Source organism: Leptonychotes weddellii, chromosome 10 (genome assembly GCF_054177405.1).
Source record: "Leptonychotes weddellii isolate Sample4059 chromosome 10, ASM5417740v2, whole genome shotgun sequence".
Taxonomy (NCBI): Eukaryota; Metazoa; Chordata; class Mammalia; order Carnivora; family Phocidae; genus Leptonychotes; species Leptonychotes weddellii.
This window is the reverse complement of record NC_138378.1, coordinates 52,064,781-52,083,465: the sequence shown is the minus strand read 5'-3', so window position 1 is coordinate 52,083,465 and position 18,685 is coordinate 52,064,781. Positions and strand designations below refer to the sequence as shown.

General features: G+C 34.3%; 1 protein-coding gene and 1 pseudogene across 1 annotated transcript in view; both read left to right on the top strand.

Moving 5' to 3' along the window:
• Positions 1-998: 998 nt before the first annotated feature.
• The window catches only part of TSGA10 (testis specific 10), a 40,571-nt gene continuing 22,884 nt past the window's right edge, over positions 999-18,685 (top strand). The window contains exons 1-4 of the mRNA XM_081833429.1: positions 999-1,323; positions 1,413-1,490; positions 2,463-2,614; positions 17,554-17,669. Coding sequence (XP_081689555.1) covers positions 1,186-1,323; positions 1,413-1,490; positions 2,463-2,614; positions 17,554-17,669 — 484 coding nt within the window. The 5' untranslated portion in view covers positions 999-1,185. The remainder of the gene's footprint in view (positions 1,324-1,412; positions 1,491-2,462; positions 2,615-17,553; positions 17,670-18,685) is intronic.
• LOC145723876 (peptidyl-prolyl cis-trans isomerase H pseudogene) lies at positions 13,988-15,988 on the top strand (annotated as a pseudogene).

The window sequence follows — 18,685 nt, the reverse complement described above, 5'->3', positions numbered from 1 at the left end:
TCGTTGCAAATGGCAAGATCTCGTTCCTTTTGATGGCTGCATAATATTCCATTGTATATATATACCACATCTTCTTTATCCATTCATCTGTCGATGGACATCTTGGCTCTTTCCACAGTTTGGCTATTGTGGACATTGCTATACAGCTGAGTCTTAAACAAGGTGGGACTAGGGGTGCCAACCCTCCTGCACAGTTGAAAATCTTTGTATAACTTTTGACTCCCAAAAATTTAATTGCAACTAGCCTACTGTTGACCAGAAGCTTTCTGATAACATAGTCAATTAACACATTTCTTATATATGTATTATACACTTACTCTTCCAATAAAATAAGCTAGAGAAGAGAAAATGTTAGTAAGAAAATCATGACAAGGAGAAAATACTTTTATAATACTATACTGTATTTGTTGAAAAAATCTGTATATAAGTGGACCTGTGTATAAGTTCAAACCCATGTTGTTAAAGGGTCATCTGTAATTGAGTCAGGAGTATCTTAGAAGGCATTTCAGGAGATGAGGTCCAGGACTCTGGTAAAAGCTTTGCTATGGAGATTGGGAAGTAATATATCTTCCTCTGAGTCTTGGAGATCAGCTCAATAGGTAGTGATCAAAATCAAGAAAGATTAGGGACTTTTAAGTAGCACAGTAGGATAAGAAATTATCTGTAGGTATGGAATACGTTTGGGACCTGAGGATGGTTGAACAAGTGTGAGAGAGTATATTGGGTTGTCAGTAAGTATTGATGAGCCTTCTGTTAGGGTAAAAGTAGCCAGGACATGGAAATGGCATATACATTTATTAGAGAAAGATGGGAACACTGTAATATTTATTAAAACAGTATTTTACCTGAATTTTGCTGAATTCAAATTTATATCACAAAAATTTAGTAAAATATTCTCTCTTATATTGACTGCCTCCAAATTAATTTTAAAAAGTTTTGGCAAAGATATTATAAACCAGACTTCTATTTTTACACGTTCACTTGCATTTTTTGACATCATTTGCATTTATTTATATAAGTTCATTAAAAAACATTATCCTGTTGCATCCATTTTTATAAATGGTTTGTATTTTAACTGGCTGGATATAAGGTAGCTATATTTATGTCTTTTCTAAAGCTTGTTAAATAGAAGTCTGTGTATTTAAATAATAGGCACAGGAAGAAATTGCCCGACTTCGACGAGAAATGATGAAAAACTGTAAGTCTCCTAAATCAACAACAGCACATGCCATCCTCCGGCGGGTGGAGACTGAAAGAGATGTGGCCTTCACTGATTTACGAAGAATGACCACAGAACGAGACAGCCTGAGGGAAAGGCTAAAGGTTTGGATGAATTTTATCTGTATGACCATTTGTGAAACACAATGTAGCAACATTGAAAACATTTTGTTTTGTTTTTGTTTTTTAAACAGATTGCCCAAGAGACAGCATTTAATGAGAAGGCTCACTTGGAACAAAGGATAGAAGAGCTGGAGTGTACCGTTCATAATGTAAAGAAAAATCATTTTTGTGTTTTCAGCTATAAACTGTCAATAGCTTCCCCCTTTCCCTTTTTTTTTTATATTCAGAGAAGTTCTTTTATTTTTCTAAGATAGTGTTAGTAATCCTAAAACATTTAAGGTGGTATGTATGGTATAAATTATCACTTTTTCATTGTTTATTTTCTTCCACAAAAAATGTAAGTGAAGCATTTTTTCTTTTAGGTTGCAAAGTGTGTTCTTTTTTTAAAAAACCCATTAGGGATACATCTGTGGGATTTTAGCAACTTTCTCATCTGTGGGATTTTAGCAACTTTCTTATCTCCCTGTTTCATTAAAGATAACGTTGCCAGATACAGAGAAACTGGCTTATTCTACTGAAAGAGTAGCTAAGGTAGAAGAAATTATTATGAAATGAAAATTAATGAGAAGAATATATTTAAACTGAATTTAAATGTGAAGCATCACCTTTTTGCTAATCAAGAATTTTAGATACTATGAATATATATTTGAGATGTTATGACTATATAAACAAAATTAGGGGAATTTGACTTCTGTTACCAAATTTAATTGAATATATTTATACATTCATCTGTGTTATGTTGTTGTAATGAGGGAAAAAAACATTACTCAGGAGAGAAAAAACATTTTTTTCATAATTCCACTTTATATGTATAACTTATTAATGTTGAACAACAAATACATCCTTTTGCAAATAAGATACATATGCTACAGTCAAAATGAACCAGATTGAAAATGTAGATGCATATACTCTAATAGGCTTTATGCCCAGGTTGTGCAGTGGCTTGTTCTTGTTCCTACTCCACAATACCTTGTCCATACAGCCTCCCACAACATTCAAGTCTAATACGATCATCTCCTGGTATAAATCTTGTCATATGCCACAGTTTGCACAAAGAGAGGATGTCTCTTTAAGAAGATTTTGTTAGTGGTGGCCGTAACCTTATCATTCTACTTGTATAGCTTGATGATGAACGGATGGAGCAAATGTCAAATATGACTTTGATGAAGGAAACCATAACCACTGTGGAAAAAGAAATGAAATCACTAGCAAGAAAGGCAATGGATACTGAAAGTGAACTTGGCAGACAAAAGGCAGAGAATAATTCTTTGAGGTAAATTACCTTTAAACAACTAGTTTACTATAACTACTAGATTCTACTTTTTGTAGAGTATTTTATAATGATAAGTTGTTGACTTTAATTTCTGAGAGGATTATTATGAAGCAGTTGTAGAAATCTCAGCACATTAAATGATTTCCCAAAGATCACTTATAGACTAGTAATGCCATACTTAACTAGGAGTCAGACTCCTAGTCATCATCATCTTACATTTGCAGAAAGCCTAATGTTTAACTGAAGTAGCTTTTACAAAGTCCTTCTGGGCACAGAGCATATTTGACTTTGGCATTTGAACATGTAGGAAAATGTAAGGGAACTTCTGTTAATTGAATGCCAAGTAGGTTCTTAGCTCTTCCTACATACTGGTATGGTAGCAGAAGAAATTCCAATTAAAGCAACCTACAGGCAATAAATGTAAGGGAATAAGTTCTTGAAGACCTCCATGTTAGCAATTTTACTTTTAGTGTCTGTTGATATGAGAGAATTCTACAGATTCAGTAATGTTGAATTGCAGTGCATCTGTGAACATTTGAAAAACAGTATTTCATATGAGTGTGAAATATTAAGTCTACAGATAATACTTAGTTCACATAAGAGTTCCCAGAGTCCCCTCTCTGATCTTTCAAGGGTCTGTGGTACATATACTGAAATCACTTGTCAGGACAGATAATGACTCAAATTTTTCCCTTCATTTATTTCTTAATTTCCTGTTTAAAAGGATAGTACAGACTCAGGTAAAATAAAAATAATAAAATAAGACAACAACAACAAAGAAACCTTGCAGAAGAGAGAAAAGTGTAAAGAAAATTTAAATCATCCATGATTCCATAACTCAGTGAAAACTATTATTAATATAGATCTCTTTCTAACCAGGAATATTTCCATCCGTGTTATGTAAGCTTTCTGTGTAATTGATGTCATTCTATATTAGGTTATATATTTGGCCAGTTTCACTTAATTGTATATCATAAGCATTGCTCATGTCATTAGAAGTTCCTGGAAAGCATTTTAGTAGTTTACTAAAATATTCTATCAGATAGATGTGTATTTGGAGGAGAATTTTTGCATACATTTGTTTTCTTTTAACAGTATTATTAGAATCTAGTTGGCATACATACAGTAAACTGCACATATTTAAAGTGTTCAATTTGGTAAGTATATATATATATCTGTAAAACCATCAGCACAATCAAGATAGTGGCCTTACCCATCACTCCCCAAAATTTCCTCATACCCCTCTGTAACTTCTCACCTACCCTGCCAATCCCTAGACAACCACTGATTTGCTTTCTGTCCTAGAGATTTGTTTTGGTTTTCTAAAATGTTATATAAATGAAATCATACAGTATATATTCTTTTAGTGGGATGCTTTCCCTCAGCATAATTATTTTGAAATTTATCCTTGTTGTATAATCAGTAGTTTATTCCTTTCTGTTCCTGAGTAGTATTCCATTGTGTGAATATATGGACATTTTGGTTGTTTCCAGTTTGGGCCTATAACAAATAAAACATTCATGTACATTCTTACATGAGTCTTTGTATGGACATAAGCTTTTATTTTTCTTGGATGAATACCTAAGAGTAGAGTGACTGAGTCATGTGATGGATATATGTTTAATTTTGAAGAAACTATTAAACTGTTTTCCAAAGTGGTTGTACTATTTTATTTTATTATTTTATTTTTTTAAAGATTTTATATATTTATTTATTTGAGAGCGAGAATGAGAGAGAGAGAAAGCACATGAGAGGGGGGAGGGTCAGAGGGAGAAGCAGACTTCCTGCCGAGCAGGGAGCCCGATGCGGGACTCGATCCCGGGACTCCAGGATCATGACCTGAGCCGAAGGCAGTCGCTTAACCAACTGAGCCACCCAGGCGCCCCTGTACTATTTTATTTTACATTTGCACCAGTAGTGTATGAGTGTTCCAGGTGTTATGTAGCCTCATCAACACTTGGTATGCATTATCTTTTTAATCTTAACCATTCTAATAGGTATGCCCTCCCTAATGACTAATGGTTTTGAGCATCTGAGCATGCTCTCCCTAATGACTAATGGTTTTGAGCATCTGAGCATGTGCTTCTGTACCATACATTTATCCTCTTTAGTGTCTGTTCAAATCTTTTACACACTTTTATTGAATTGTTTATATTATTATCAAGTTGTAAAAGTCCTTTCTAAATTCTAAGGCCTACTTCAGGTATATTTTACAAATATTTTCTCCCACTCTGTGGCTTACCTTTATATTAACTATCTTTTATTTATTTATTTTAAAGATTTTATTTATTTATTTGACAGAGAGAGACACAGTGAGATAGGGAACACAAGCAGGGGGAGTGGGAGAGGGAGAAGCAGACTTCCCGCCGAGCAGGGAGCCCGATGCGGGGCTCGATCCCAGGACCCTGGGATCATGACCTGCGCCGAAGGCAGATGCTTAACGACTGAGCCACCCAAGTGCCCCTAACTATCTTTTTTTTTCAAATGTAAGGTTTTGGGTTTTTTTTGTTTTGTTTTTTGTTTTTTAAAGATTTTATTTATTTGACAGAGAGAGACAGTGAGAGAGGGAACACAAGCAGGGAGAGTGGGAGAGGGAGAAGCAGGCTTCCCGCTGAGCAGGGAGCCCAACGCGGTGCTCGATCCCAGGACCCTGGGATCATGACCTGAGCTGAAGGCAGACGCTTAACGACTGAGCCACCCAGGCGCCCCTCCTGTCTTTTAAAGAGCAAATTTTTTTCATTTTGATTAAGTGAAATTTATTGATTTTTAAAAAATTATGCCCAGCTTTTTGTATTCTTTTAAAGAAATCATTGTCAAATGTAAGGTCACTGAGATTTTTGTTTTGTGTTTTCTTCTAGCAATTTTATAGTTCTTAATATTTAAATCTGCTATTCATGTCAAAGTTTTCGTATATGGTCAAGGTATAGATCAAAGTTCACCTTTTTTTGCATAAGGATATCCAGTTGTTCCTGTATTTGTTGAAAAAGTATGCTTTCTTGTTTTTGTACTTTGTAGAAGGTCATTTGTCCATATATGTATAGGTCTTTTCTTGGTTATCTATTTTATTTGATGGATCTATTTATATATCTCAATCCCAGTATAACCCACCTGATTACTTTTTTTTTTTAAGTCTTCAAATTAGGTAATGTTAGTCCTCCAACTTTGTTCTTTCTCAAAGTAGTTTTGGCTATTCTAATTCCTTTGTATTTTATTTTAATTTTGGAATCATTTTCACAGTGTATAAAAAAAAAACCTGCTTGGGAATTTGATTGGAATTGGGGAAAATGACATCTGAATTTCAAGTGTTCCCACTCAGAAACACAGTATTTCTCTCCATTGTTTAGATCTTTAATTTTCCTCAGCAATGTTTTGTAGTGTATAGGTCCTTTACTACTTTTATCAGATTTATATGAGTATTTCCTATTTTTTTTGATGCTGTTGATAATGGAATTTTAAATTTTCACTTTCTGATTGTTTATTGTTTGTATATGAAAATACAGTTGTTTTTAAAATAAACTTTGTATTTTTCAACAATTTTAGATTAATAGAGCAATTATGAAGAAGGTAGAGTTCCTATATACTTCATACCCAATTTCCTCTCTTATTAACATTTTACATTAGTACGTTTGTTAGAATTAATGAATCAATTATTTGATACATTATTAACTGAAGTCCATACTTTATTCAGATTTCCTTAGTTTTCCCCTAATGTCCTTTTCTGTTCCAGGATCCCATCCAGAACACTAACATTACATTTAGTTGTCATGTTTCCTTAGGCTTCTATTGGCTATGACAGTTTCAGACTTTCCTTGTTTTTGATGACCTTGACAGTTTTGAGGAGTACTGATTAGGTATTTTGTAGAATGTCTCTCAGTTGGGGTTTGTCTGCTGTTTTTGTCATGATTAAACTGGGTAATTTGTTTTTGAGAGAAAGGTCACAGATGTAAAATTCCATTTTAAGGTACATATATATCTAGAGTATAATGGGTATGTACAGTCCATAGGATTTATTACTGTTGATTTTGACCTTTATCACCTGGCTGAGGAAATGTTTGCCTTTTCCAGAATGTCATATAATTGAAATCATACAGTATACAACCTTTTCAGACCAGCCTCTTTCACTTAGCAATGTGCATTTTAGGTTCATTCATGTTTTTTTCATACCTAGATAGTTTATTTCTTATCATCGAATAATATCTATCATATGTATATACTATAGGGTGTTTATCCATGCACCTTTTGAAGGACATCTTGGTTGCTTCCAGTTTTTGGTAATTATGAGTAAAGCTGTTGTAAACTTTCACGTGCACGTTTTTGTGTGGACATAGGTTTTCAGATCAGTTTAGTAAATACCTAGGAGCACAATTGCTGAATCATAGATTAAAACTATATTCAGCTTTATAAGAAACTGTCTAACTCTTTCAAAGTGACTGTACCATTTTGCATTCCCACTGGCAATGAATCAGAGTTTCTGTTGCTCCATATCCTTGTTAGCATTTGGTATTGCATTTTTGTATTTTAGCCATTATAATAGGTGTGCAGCAGTATTTCATTGTTTTAATTTGCAGTTTGCTAATGACAAATGATGTGGAGCATCTTTTCATTTGTTACTTGCCATCTTTTTATTTTCTTTGGTGAGGTATCTGTTTAGATATTTTGCCCATTTTTCAATTTTTTGTTTACTTATTGTTGAGTTTTAAGAATTGACCTGTACTGGGGCGCCTGGGTGGCTCAGTCATTAAGTGTCTGCCTTCGGCTCAGGTCATAATCCCAGGGTCCTGGGATCAAGCCCCGCATCCAGCTCCCTGCTCAGCGGGAAGCCTGCTTCTCCCTCTCCCACTCCCCCTGCTTGTGTTCTCTCTCTCGCTATGTCTCTGTCTGTCAAATAAATAAATAAAATCTAAAAAAAAAAAAAAAAGAATTGACCTGTACCTCTGAAACAAATAATACATTATATGTTAAAAAAAAAAAAAAAAAGATAGTAGGAAGGGAAAAATGAAGGGGGAGAAATCGGAGGGGGAGACGAACCATGAGAGACTATGGACTCTGAGAAACAAACGGAGGGTTCTAGAGGGGAGGGAGGTGGGGGGATGGGTTAGCCTGGTGATGGGTATTAAAGAGCGCACGTACTGAATGGAAAAAAAAAATAAATGTTACCAATTTTATACTACCCCCCCAAAAAGAATTCTTTGAATATTTTGGATACATGTTATCAGATATGTGGTTTGCAGATATATTCTCCCCATCTGTGCCTTGTCTTTTCATTCTTTTAATGGTGTCTTTTGCAGAACAGAAATTTTAAATTTTGATAAAGTTCAACTTAGCTTTTACTTTCATGGATTGTGTTTTTGGTGTTGTATTCAAAAACTCATTACCAAACCCAAGTGTACATATTTTTCTCTTATGTTTTCTTCTAGAATTTGTATAGTTTTTCATTTTATGCTTAAGTTCAGTGATCTATGTTGAACTAATTCTGTGAAAGATGTAAAATCTTTATCTCAGTTCCCTTAATTTGCATATGGATGTCTTAAAATTGTTCCAGCACCATTTGTTGAAAGACTGCCCTTTCTGTATTGTCTTTGCCCCTTTGTCAAAGATCAGTTGCTTATATTTGTGTGGGCCTATTTCTGGGATCTCCATTCCATTCCATTGATCTATTTTGTTCATTCTTTTCCCTAACCATGCTGTTTTGATTACTATAACTATATAGTAAGTCTTGAAACTAGGTAGTGTGAATCCTCCAACTTTCTCTTCATCAGTAGTATATTGGCTATTCTTGGTCTTTTGCCTTTCCATGTAAAATTTAGAATCAGTACCTGTGATTCTAAAATAAGTATCTATAAAACAGCTTTCTGAGTTTTTAATTGGATTTGCATTGAATCTGTAGATCAAGTTGGGGAGAATGGACATCTCGATATGGAATGTTTCAATCCTTGAACATGGAATATTTCTCCATTTATTTAGGTCTTTGATTTCTTTCATCATTGTTTTGTAGTTCCCTGTGTATAGATACTGCACATTAACTTTGGAAAGTTAGGCCATTATTACTTAAAACATTTTTTAAATTGAAGTATAGTTGACATATATATTTTTCTAAGTGTAGAACATAGTGATTGACAACTATATATATTATGAAATGTTCACCACAATAAGTGTAGTTACCATGGATTGCTGTACAGGTATTACAATATTATTGACTATATTACCTATACTGTACTTTTCATCCACATGACTTATTTTTATTTTATAATTACTTCAAATATTTCTTGTACTCTTGTTCTCTTTTTTCTCCTTTTGGTATTTGAATTATACTTACAGTTCTTAGATGTTCTGTTTTGTTTTTGTTTTTCTCTTTGCATTTTGCATTACAGTTTGGGAAGTTTTTATTGATCTGTCTTTAAGCTGAGTGATTTATGCTTGACTGTGTCCAATCTACTGATGAGCCCATCAAAGGCATTCTTTATTTTTGTCACAGTATTTTGCTTTCTAGCATTTCCTTTTGTTCCTCTCAGTTTCCATCTCAATGTTTATGTTACCCCCCATTACTGTATATTGTCTATTTTTCCATTAGTGCCCTTAACCAAATAGTCATAGTTATTTAAAATGTCCTGTTTGATAATTCCCGTGTCTGTGCTATATCTGAGTCTGGTTTTATCCTTCCTTTGTGTTTTTGCTTGACTTTTGGCATGCCTTGTAATTTTTTCATTGAAGCCACACATATTGTATTGGGTGTTAACTGAAGTAAATAAGCCTTTAGTGTGAATGTTTATGTTAATTTGGCTGGCAGTTGAGCTGTGTTCAATGTCTGTTGTAGATGCAGGTGGCAGAGACTTCAAATTCCTCTGTTGTCCTGATTGTTGTTTTTCCTTTTGACATTAGGCTTCCTTGGGTACCCTTCCTCAGTGAGAGCATGCATCTTGCAGCTCTTTGGGTTGTGATTCACTGTGATTATCATGGAGCCCTGTTAGTGTGGTAAAGATGAGAGGAGGGAATATGTTCTCTACTCTTGTACTTAAATTTCAGTCTTTTAGTGGACGTGTGTCTCTGGGCTATGATGTTTACAAGTGTTTTTCCATTGGTATAACTTTTATTTATTTTTTATCCACTTATGTGAGACAGGAAGGCTAGAGAGGGTAAAGTGGGAGAAATGTCCTTTTATAGCTCGGATAAGGCTATGGTAAAGTCTTTTTATTTGAAGAGTAAGCCTTTATTATGGAGTATGCTCTGGGCATATTTCACAATAATTACTTCCTCCTGTCAGAATCACAGGGGATCTTTCTCAGATCTTTACTGTGAGAACCTAGTGGAGTTCCTGGAGGTAAACACTGAAATATAGGGATCCCTCTAAAACTGTGGCCTCTAGGAGCTTCTCACTCTCATGTAAATACGAACTCAGCCTCCAGCAATGTGTCAAAATTATTATTTAAGTGTTCTTTTTTTTTTTTTAAAGATTTTTATTTATTTGACAGAGAGAGAAACAGCGAGAGAGGGAACTTCCACAAGCAGGGGGAGCGGGAGAGGGAGAAGCAGGCTCCCCACTGAGCTCAAGCCCAGGGCTCATGACCCAAGGTGAAGGCAGACGCCCAACAACTGAGCCACCCAGGCTCCCCTATTTAAGTGTTCTTAACCATTTGTGATTCCAGTGGCTTCTGCTCCAAATGAGCAGATCTTGGTTATCTTTTCAGATTTTGAACTGGTAGTTTGTTCTGTAATTGACTATTCTAATGTGTCACAGAAAGTCTTTGATTTTCATTTTGTTCATTTTTTGTTGTTGTTATAACAGTGGAAATGACAGTTTCTAAGCTCTTTACTTGTCAGGGTTAAAACCAGAAGTCCTACAATTGATTTTTATATATTTATCTGGTATTTTACAACTTTGCTAAATTTACCTTTTAGTTCTAGTTAGCCTTTTTGTAGAATCCATTTAATTTTCTACGTAGACAGGTCATCTGCAGATAAAGATAGTTTTACGTGTTCAGTCTGCATGCTTTTTTTTCTTTCTATTTCTTGCCTTATTGCATTGGCTAGAACATCCAGTACAATGTTGAATAGAAATGATGAAGTGGACGTCCTTCCACATTGTAAGGGGAAGCATTTAGATTCTCAATAGTTAGTATGATATTAGCTGTATGTTTTTTGTAGCTATCTTCTTTCAGGTTGAAGAAGTTTCCTTTTATTCCTAGATTACTGAGACTTTTTTTTTTTTTTTCAGGAATAGATGTGTTTTGTCAAATCAGTTAGGGTATGTTATACTTTCTATAGATTTCTGGTGTCAGTTAATGCTTTCTTTAAGATATTTACATTTATTTTTATAATTGAGATTGGCCAATAACTTGCTTTTCTTGGGCTTCTTAAAATCAGATTTTGGTATCAATGTCATGTAAACCTTATAATAATCTCAATTCATTTAGTCTTCTTTTATTACCTGGAAGAGTTGGCATAATATTGAAGTTTTAGTACTTAACCAATGAAGCCTTTTGGGTCCAACTTTTTTTGGGGGGGGGAGTTTTTATTTTGTTTAATGGATAAAGGAACTATTAGAAATTTCTTATGCCATTCAGTTTATATATTTTAAGGCATTTGTTCATTTTCTTTAAATTTTAAAACATTTAGGATAATGTTTACAATATTCTATGAGCATTTTAATGTCTGTAGAATCTGTAGTGATTTCCTCTTTTTTAGTCTGTTGTTATTAGTCTTTTCAAAGGACCAACATTTTGTTTTGGAGTTCCTCATTAAGTTTTGTTCTTTATTACTTCCTTCTATTTTCTTTAGATTTATTTTTATTTTTTTTCAAATTTCTTCAGATGAATGCTTATATTATTACTTTTCAGGCTTTTTTTTTTTTCTCATATAAACAAGTTTCCCTCAAAATACTTACTTGAATGTATTCTACAAATTTTGTTATGTACTTCTTATAAAATATTTTATCATTTTCATCATTACTTCTTACTTGATCTATTGGTATTTATTAGTGTAATTTTAAGTATCCAAAAACATAATGAATTTTCACTTATCTTTTTGATTGACTTTTTGCTAATTACATTATTTGCAGAACATACTAGATTTCAAATTTTTGAAATGTGTTGCCCTCTACTTTTAGGATCAGTTTTTGGTAATTATCTGTGTATACTTGAGAAATTTATTAATTTTGAAATAGTTTTTATATTTGTCCCTTAGCTCAGATTTGTAATCATGTTATTCAGATATATTACATATTTGTACTAAATTTTACATCTTATTTACAGGGATTTCATTGAAAGAGTTGTCTAAACTTCTGGCTCCAGCGTCTTACGTTTTGCTCTCTTTTAAACCCACTGTAATCTGCCTTTTTCTCCTACCATTTTATGAAAACTTTTTTTTAAGGTAATATTTACTTTCATGTTGCTCAATTCAGTGGTCAATCCTCAGTCTTCATTTTATTTGACCTATCAGCACCATTTGACAAAGATGATCAGTTGTGCTTTTTCTCTACTCCTTTAAATATTTTATTTGGCTTCTGAGGTACCATGCTCATTTGATTTTCTTTTTCATCTCCTTGGATGTCCTTCTCAGGCTCTTCTGCTAGTTCTGCCTCATCTCCATGATCTGTAAATGTTGGAGTGTCCCTCAGCTCAGTCCTTAGACCACTTCTTTTCTTGTGTACTCATCCCTCAATGAACTCATCCAGTCTCATGTATTTACTCTTGACTCTTAAATGTATATCTGTAGCATGGACTTTTTTCTTGAACTCCAGAGTTGAATGTCCAGCCACTTCGTTTTCATCTTCACTGGGATGCCTAATAGACAACATTTTCAAACCTGAGTTCTGCTATCCACTACCCTTCACCCACCAACACACATTAATCTGCTTTTTCAATCTTCCCATCTCAGTAAATGGAAAGTCTATTCATGTAGTTCTTGGCCTGAAACCTTGAGTAATTGTGATTTCATATATCAATATCCAATGCAGTTTGTTTTGTCTTCAAAATGTACTCAAAAGCAGAGCATTTCTCACCACCTCTGTTGTAACCTTGCTGGTATTGAAGGATATTTTTGCTAGGTAGAGAATTCTAAAGGTTGGGAATTATTTTTAACACTTTGATAATATCTTTCCACTGTCTTATTATTTATGCTGAGGAGTCAGCTGTCAGTTTATTTTTTATAGATCAATATCTTATACTTTATAATATATTCATATCATAGGTTTCATAGTTACATGTACAAAAGGCAAGGAGTTACAGAGAATCTAATCAGAAGCTACATAATCCACCTACATTCAGTATAGTTAAAATATTGTTCCTGTTTTCTGTTTCGTCAGTTGATGAGAAAATTTTTGTCCCAGGTGTGAACACTCACTAGAAATTGAGTCCTGAGCACAGTTCAGCACATACCTGTTTTTCTGTATCTCTAAACTGAAGTTCCATAGTGTTCCAAGCCAAATCAGCCAAAAAGAAATTAATGCATTTCTGTTTGGGTTTCACTGCTGATGAAGAAGAAATTCCCCAGTGTTTCAAAACCAGTACTCATTATCTGTGTTCCTATACTGCTTAAATGAACTTTCCTTTCAAACAGGTATATTTTAGTAGCAGAAGTTATTCTGTTTGGGTTTCTATGTCAGACAACAATAGTAAAAAGCTAGAGTATTTTCAGAACATTTTCTAGAAGTAGATTTAAAAAAAAATCTGTGTATCTGCATCTGTTTATCAAACATCTCTAGGCCCAAGAAGAATTTTCCATATAGTTGAATGATTGATAGAGCTATCTGTTAATAAAAAGTTAGTTTGGGTCTTTGTGTCCAGTGATTCCAAGACTGTTTCAGTTTGAGTCTGGGTATTTGAGACTAAAAAGATTTCAGTATTAAAATCTATTGTAGACATGATATTCTCTGTTGAAAATCCAAAAGAATCAACAAAAAATCTAGAACTAATAAGCAGTTACTACAAGGTTGCAGGATATGTTGTTAATATACAAAATCAATTGCTTTTTTTTATACTAGCAATGAAGAAGTAGAATTTAAAATTGAAAACACAGTACAATTTATATTAGTACCCCCCAAAATGAAATACTTAAGTATAAATCTAACAAATTATGTATAAGATCTGTATGAGAAAAAGTACAAAACTGGTGAAAGAAATCAAAGAGGAACTAAATAAACTGAAAAATATTCTAGGGGTGCCTGGTGAAAGAAATCAAAGAGGAACTAAATAAACTGAAAAATATTCTAGGGGTGCCTGGGTTAGCTCAGTTGGTTAAGCATCCTACTCTTGATTTTGGCATGGGTCATGATCTCAGGGTCATGAGATCAGGCCCTGAATTGGGCTCTGTGCTCAGCAGGGAGTCTGCTTGAGGATTCTCTCTCCCTCTCCCTCTGCCCCTCTCCCCTCTCTCAAATAAATAAATCTTTTTAAAAAAGAAAGACTCAGGATGACAGATGACATTGTCAGCCAATCCCCATGCAGGAGTGAGGACATATCCTGCAAATCCCGTGGCGTTCTTTGATGTCAGCACTGGCGGCCAGGAAGTTGGCCGCATGAAGATGGAGCTCTTTGTGGACGTTGTGCCTAAGACGGCTGAGAATTTTAGACAGTTCTTCTCTGGAGAATTCAGAAAAGGTGGGGTTCTGATACGATACAAAGGGAGCACCTTCCACAGGGTCATAAAGGATTTCATGATTCAGGGTGGGGATTTTGTTAATGGAGATGGTACTGGAGTTGCCAGAATTTACCGGGGGTCATTTGCAGATGAAAATTTTAAACTGAGACACTCAGCTCCAGGCCTGCTTTCCATGGCAAACAGTGGTCCCAGTACAAATGGCTGCCAGTTCTTCATCACCTGCTCTAAATGTGATTGGCTGGATGGAAAGCACGTAGTGTTCGGAAAAATCATTGATGGACTTATAGTGATGCGAAAGATTGAGAATGTTCCCACAGGCTTCAGCAATAAGCCCAAGCTGCCTGTGGTGATCTCACAGTGTGGGGAGGGTGTAGTCCAGAGCAAGACTGATCAAACCTTCACCTCTCTGCCATTGTAGGCCTTCCCTTGCTCTGGGTGGCGCTCTTGAGTAAGATAATCCGGATTGGCCCCTGTGTTTGCTTCCCTGCCTGCGGCGGCCCTTTTTGATCAAGAGACCTTGGAAATGTCACAGATTCAGAACCCAGGATTTTCTGTTTAAGTTTTCAACTGTAAATAAAGTTTTGTTTTGGTAAAAAAGAAAAAGAAAAAAAATATTCTATGTTCATGGATAGGAAAACATAATATTTTCAGATGTCCATTCTTCTCAACTTGATCTATAGATTCAGTAAGTTCTAGTCAAAATCACAGCAAGTTATTTGTGGATATCAATGAACAGATTTTAAAGTTTATATGGGGAGGCAAAAGAATAGGCAACAGAATATTGAAGAAAAACTAAGTTGGAGCACTGACAGTACTTGACTTCAAGACTCACTATAAAGCTACAGTAATCAAGACAGTGTCGTGTTGGTAAAAGAATAGACAAATAGCAATGGCACAGAATAGAAAGCCCAGAAATAGACCCACATAAATATAGTCAACTGATCTTTGACAAAGGAGCAAAGGCAATAAAGTAGAGCAGAGACAGTCTTTTCCACAAATGGTACTGAAACAACTAGATATCCACATGCCAAAAAAAAAATTGCAACACAGATATCACACCTTCAAATTAACTCAAAATGGATCATATTCCTAAATGTAAAATGCAAAACTGTAAAACCTCTAGAAGATAACAGGAGAAAACCTAGATGACCTTCAGTATGTTGATGACTTTTTAGGTATAACAGCAAAGGCACAATCCACACAAGAAATAATTGATTAACTGTACTTCATTAAAAATAAAGACTTCTGCTCTGCAAAGGACAATGTCAAGAATATGAGAAGCCAAGCCACAGACTGGGAGAAAATATTTGCAAAAGACACAGCTGATAAAGAACTGTTCTCTAAAACATACAAAGAACTCTAAAAACTCAACAATAAGAAAACAAACAACCCAATTAAAAAATGGGCCAAAGACCTTAGCAGACTTCCACAAAGAAGATATACAGATGGCAAATAAGCATATGAAAAGATGCTCTACATCATAGGTCATCAGGGAAATGCAAATTAAAACAACAGTGAGATACCATTACATACCTATTAGAATGGACAAAATCTGAATCACTGACGACAAATGCTGGTGAGGATGTGGGCCAACAGGAACTCTTATTCATTGCTGGTGGGAATTCAAAATGGTACAGCCACTTTTATTAGACAGTTTGGCAGTTTCTACAAAGCCAAACACACTCTTACCATATAGCGCTCTGTTGTATTTACTCAAAGTAGTTGAAATCTTATGTGCACACAAAAACCTGCACTCGATGTTTATAGCAGCTTTAATCATAATTGCCCAAGCTTGGAAGCAAGCAAAAGTCTCTTCTAGGACTCTGGGCATTTGAGAGAAAAAAAAGTAGGTTGTTTAGAGTTCTAAATATATCTTAGAGTTGTAAGAGTCTTTTTTGACATCAGTGTTAAAAGAGTCTGCAAAAGAAGCTACCAGCTTTATTTCTAAAGTTTCTATTGCTTAAATGTCTGTTTTAGGTGTGGTTTATTGGTCAGTGATTTAAAGATCTGATTTGAGAACTTCTGATTATGTGTGTAGTTTTCTATTTTGTTTTTTTAATAGATAGATCCCTGTGTTGTGCAGGGGGATATGGCTATTTTGGAAAGCATATGGCTGCAATGCAATTTAACAGCATAAGAATAGCCACAGTGTGCACTGGAAGGTTTTGCACAATCCTGTGTCTTTCAGGACTCATCATTGTCATTTGAATTGATAGGCTTGTTACATTTATGCTTCTGATTTTAGCATGCATTTTTTAAAGTCTGCACCCAGTGTGGGGCTTGAACCCACAACCTTGATGAGATCAAGAGTTGCATGCTCCACTGACCGAGCCAGTCATGCACCCCTTAGTATGCATTTTTAAATGCTGCTTTACAAGAAAAAAAGCTAAGAAAATAATTTGTCAACGCATATGAAAAGATTCTTCATTTAGACTACAGTGGAATTTCACTATATTTTCAAAAAATTTTCTTATTATACTCACAAATGTGGTTTTCCCAGGATGAGGCTTATCCATTGCACTCCAGATGTAGGAAAGTTGACCGCATAATTTGTGGTAGTGGGCGACACTGTGTTCGTGCTTTCCCCTGGTTTTTCGTTATTGAAGATTTCAGTTATTTATGCTTTTGATAGTGTTTTTTCCATTTTTTTTCATGGTAGATTCTCTTGGTGTGTATATACTGGAGGGGGTTTTGTTTTTATTATTTAGGTTGTGGTGGGGTATTTGTGATAACCTGGTTTAGGAGCTTTCTGTGGGTGTTGTGTCAAGAGTACTTTATGTTTGGGATGCCTGGGTGGCTCAGTTGGTTAAGCATCTGCCTTCAGCTCAGGTCATGATTTCAGGGTCCTGGGATCGAGTCCCACATCCAGCTCCTTGCTCGGCAGTGAGCCTGCTGCTCCCCCTGCGTGTGCACTCTTTCTCTGACAAATAAATAAATAAAATCTTAAAAAAAAAAAGAAAAGTAAATGGCTATTGCTCATATAATACTTTTCAGCCAGAAAATGGTGATTTGGAGGGCTGTTTTATAGGACTGAAAAATATTAAAGATTAAGTGTAAGTGAAAAAAAAAAATCACGATTCAATTTTGAATTTATAGTATGGTAACTTTAAAATATATATTGTGAAAAAATACTGAATGTGAACACCAAAATGCTAATAGTAGCTTTTTATCGAGAACTTTTTACCCTTTATTCTCCAAACTTCCTTTAATGTACTTTTATAAAGAAAATATTAAAAAGAAAAAATGTATATTACAGTCCTTACCAGTTTTTAGATTTAAATACACTAAAAAGTTGATAAAGCATAAATATTTCAGAATTAGTTTTATTATTAAAATGTTTACAGACTTTTATATGAAAATACAGAAAAAGATCTTTCTGATACTCAGCGACATCTTGCTAAGAAAAAGTATGAGCTACAGCTTACTCAGGAGAAAATTATGTGCTTGGATGAAAAAATTGGTGAGTTTTTTCCCCCTGATAAATAAATATATATATTTTAAAGTCTGGTAGAAAAACATGTTTTCTTCTCTTCAGTTATAACATAGATAAACTTGGAAATAGGCCCATAAATTAAAAGTTTATCAGTCAAGAATCATGGAAAAATATGTTTTTTCTTTGATAGTAAAATTTTTTACTTATATTTAGGACCATAAATACTTAGATATGGCTTCATATTTTTCAGTGAAGAAATAGCTAAACAAAGCAATGACACTTTGTAAATTTGTCATGATCCCGTATAAATTTACAACTGTTCGTACTACATTGTGGCTTGTCCATAGTGTTGTGATGAAACATGGTACATGTCTATATATTATTTTGATGGAAAGTGTACATATATTTGTATGCTATCACTTGGGTTCATAGAGAAAATTGTTTTTATAAAGTGTCCTATTTATGTTTCTTACCAGTGATCTCTATGAAAATGTGGTCATAACTTAATCTTCTTATAACTGTAAAGTAAAATTTTGGTCAGGACTATTAAAAAGCCCATTTTAAAATGGGGAATATTTTTTAACATTTTCTGTTTTGTAGTTAAAAAATGTCTGGCATAAACAATTAGGCGAGTAGAAGTGCTTTTTATTAAGATAGGAAATATTACAAGAGAACTATAGAAGGGGAATATTAAAGAACTCATTTTTGGATATTTTAAGTCTAAATAAAAATCCAAGGTAAGCAATTAAATAGATAAGTTTTTATCTCAGAAGAGAAATCTAAGCTAAAGATAAACATCTGGGACACATCAGCATACAAATGATATTTTAAAACCATGAAATTGCCTAGGGAAAATATAGAGAATGAGAAGAGGATCCTGGACTCAGTAAGAAGAAGCCAAAGAAGTAGGAAGAAAACCCAGAAGTGAGTGTTATTTTGGGAGGCAAGAGAGCAAAATATTTTAAAAAGGAGGGGATGATCAATTGTCAGATATCTTTGAGAAGCAAAATAAGATGAGGATGAAAAATATTGATTGGATTTGG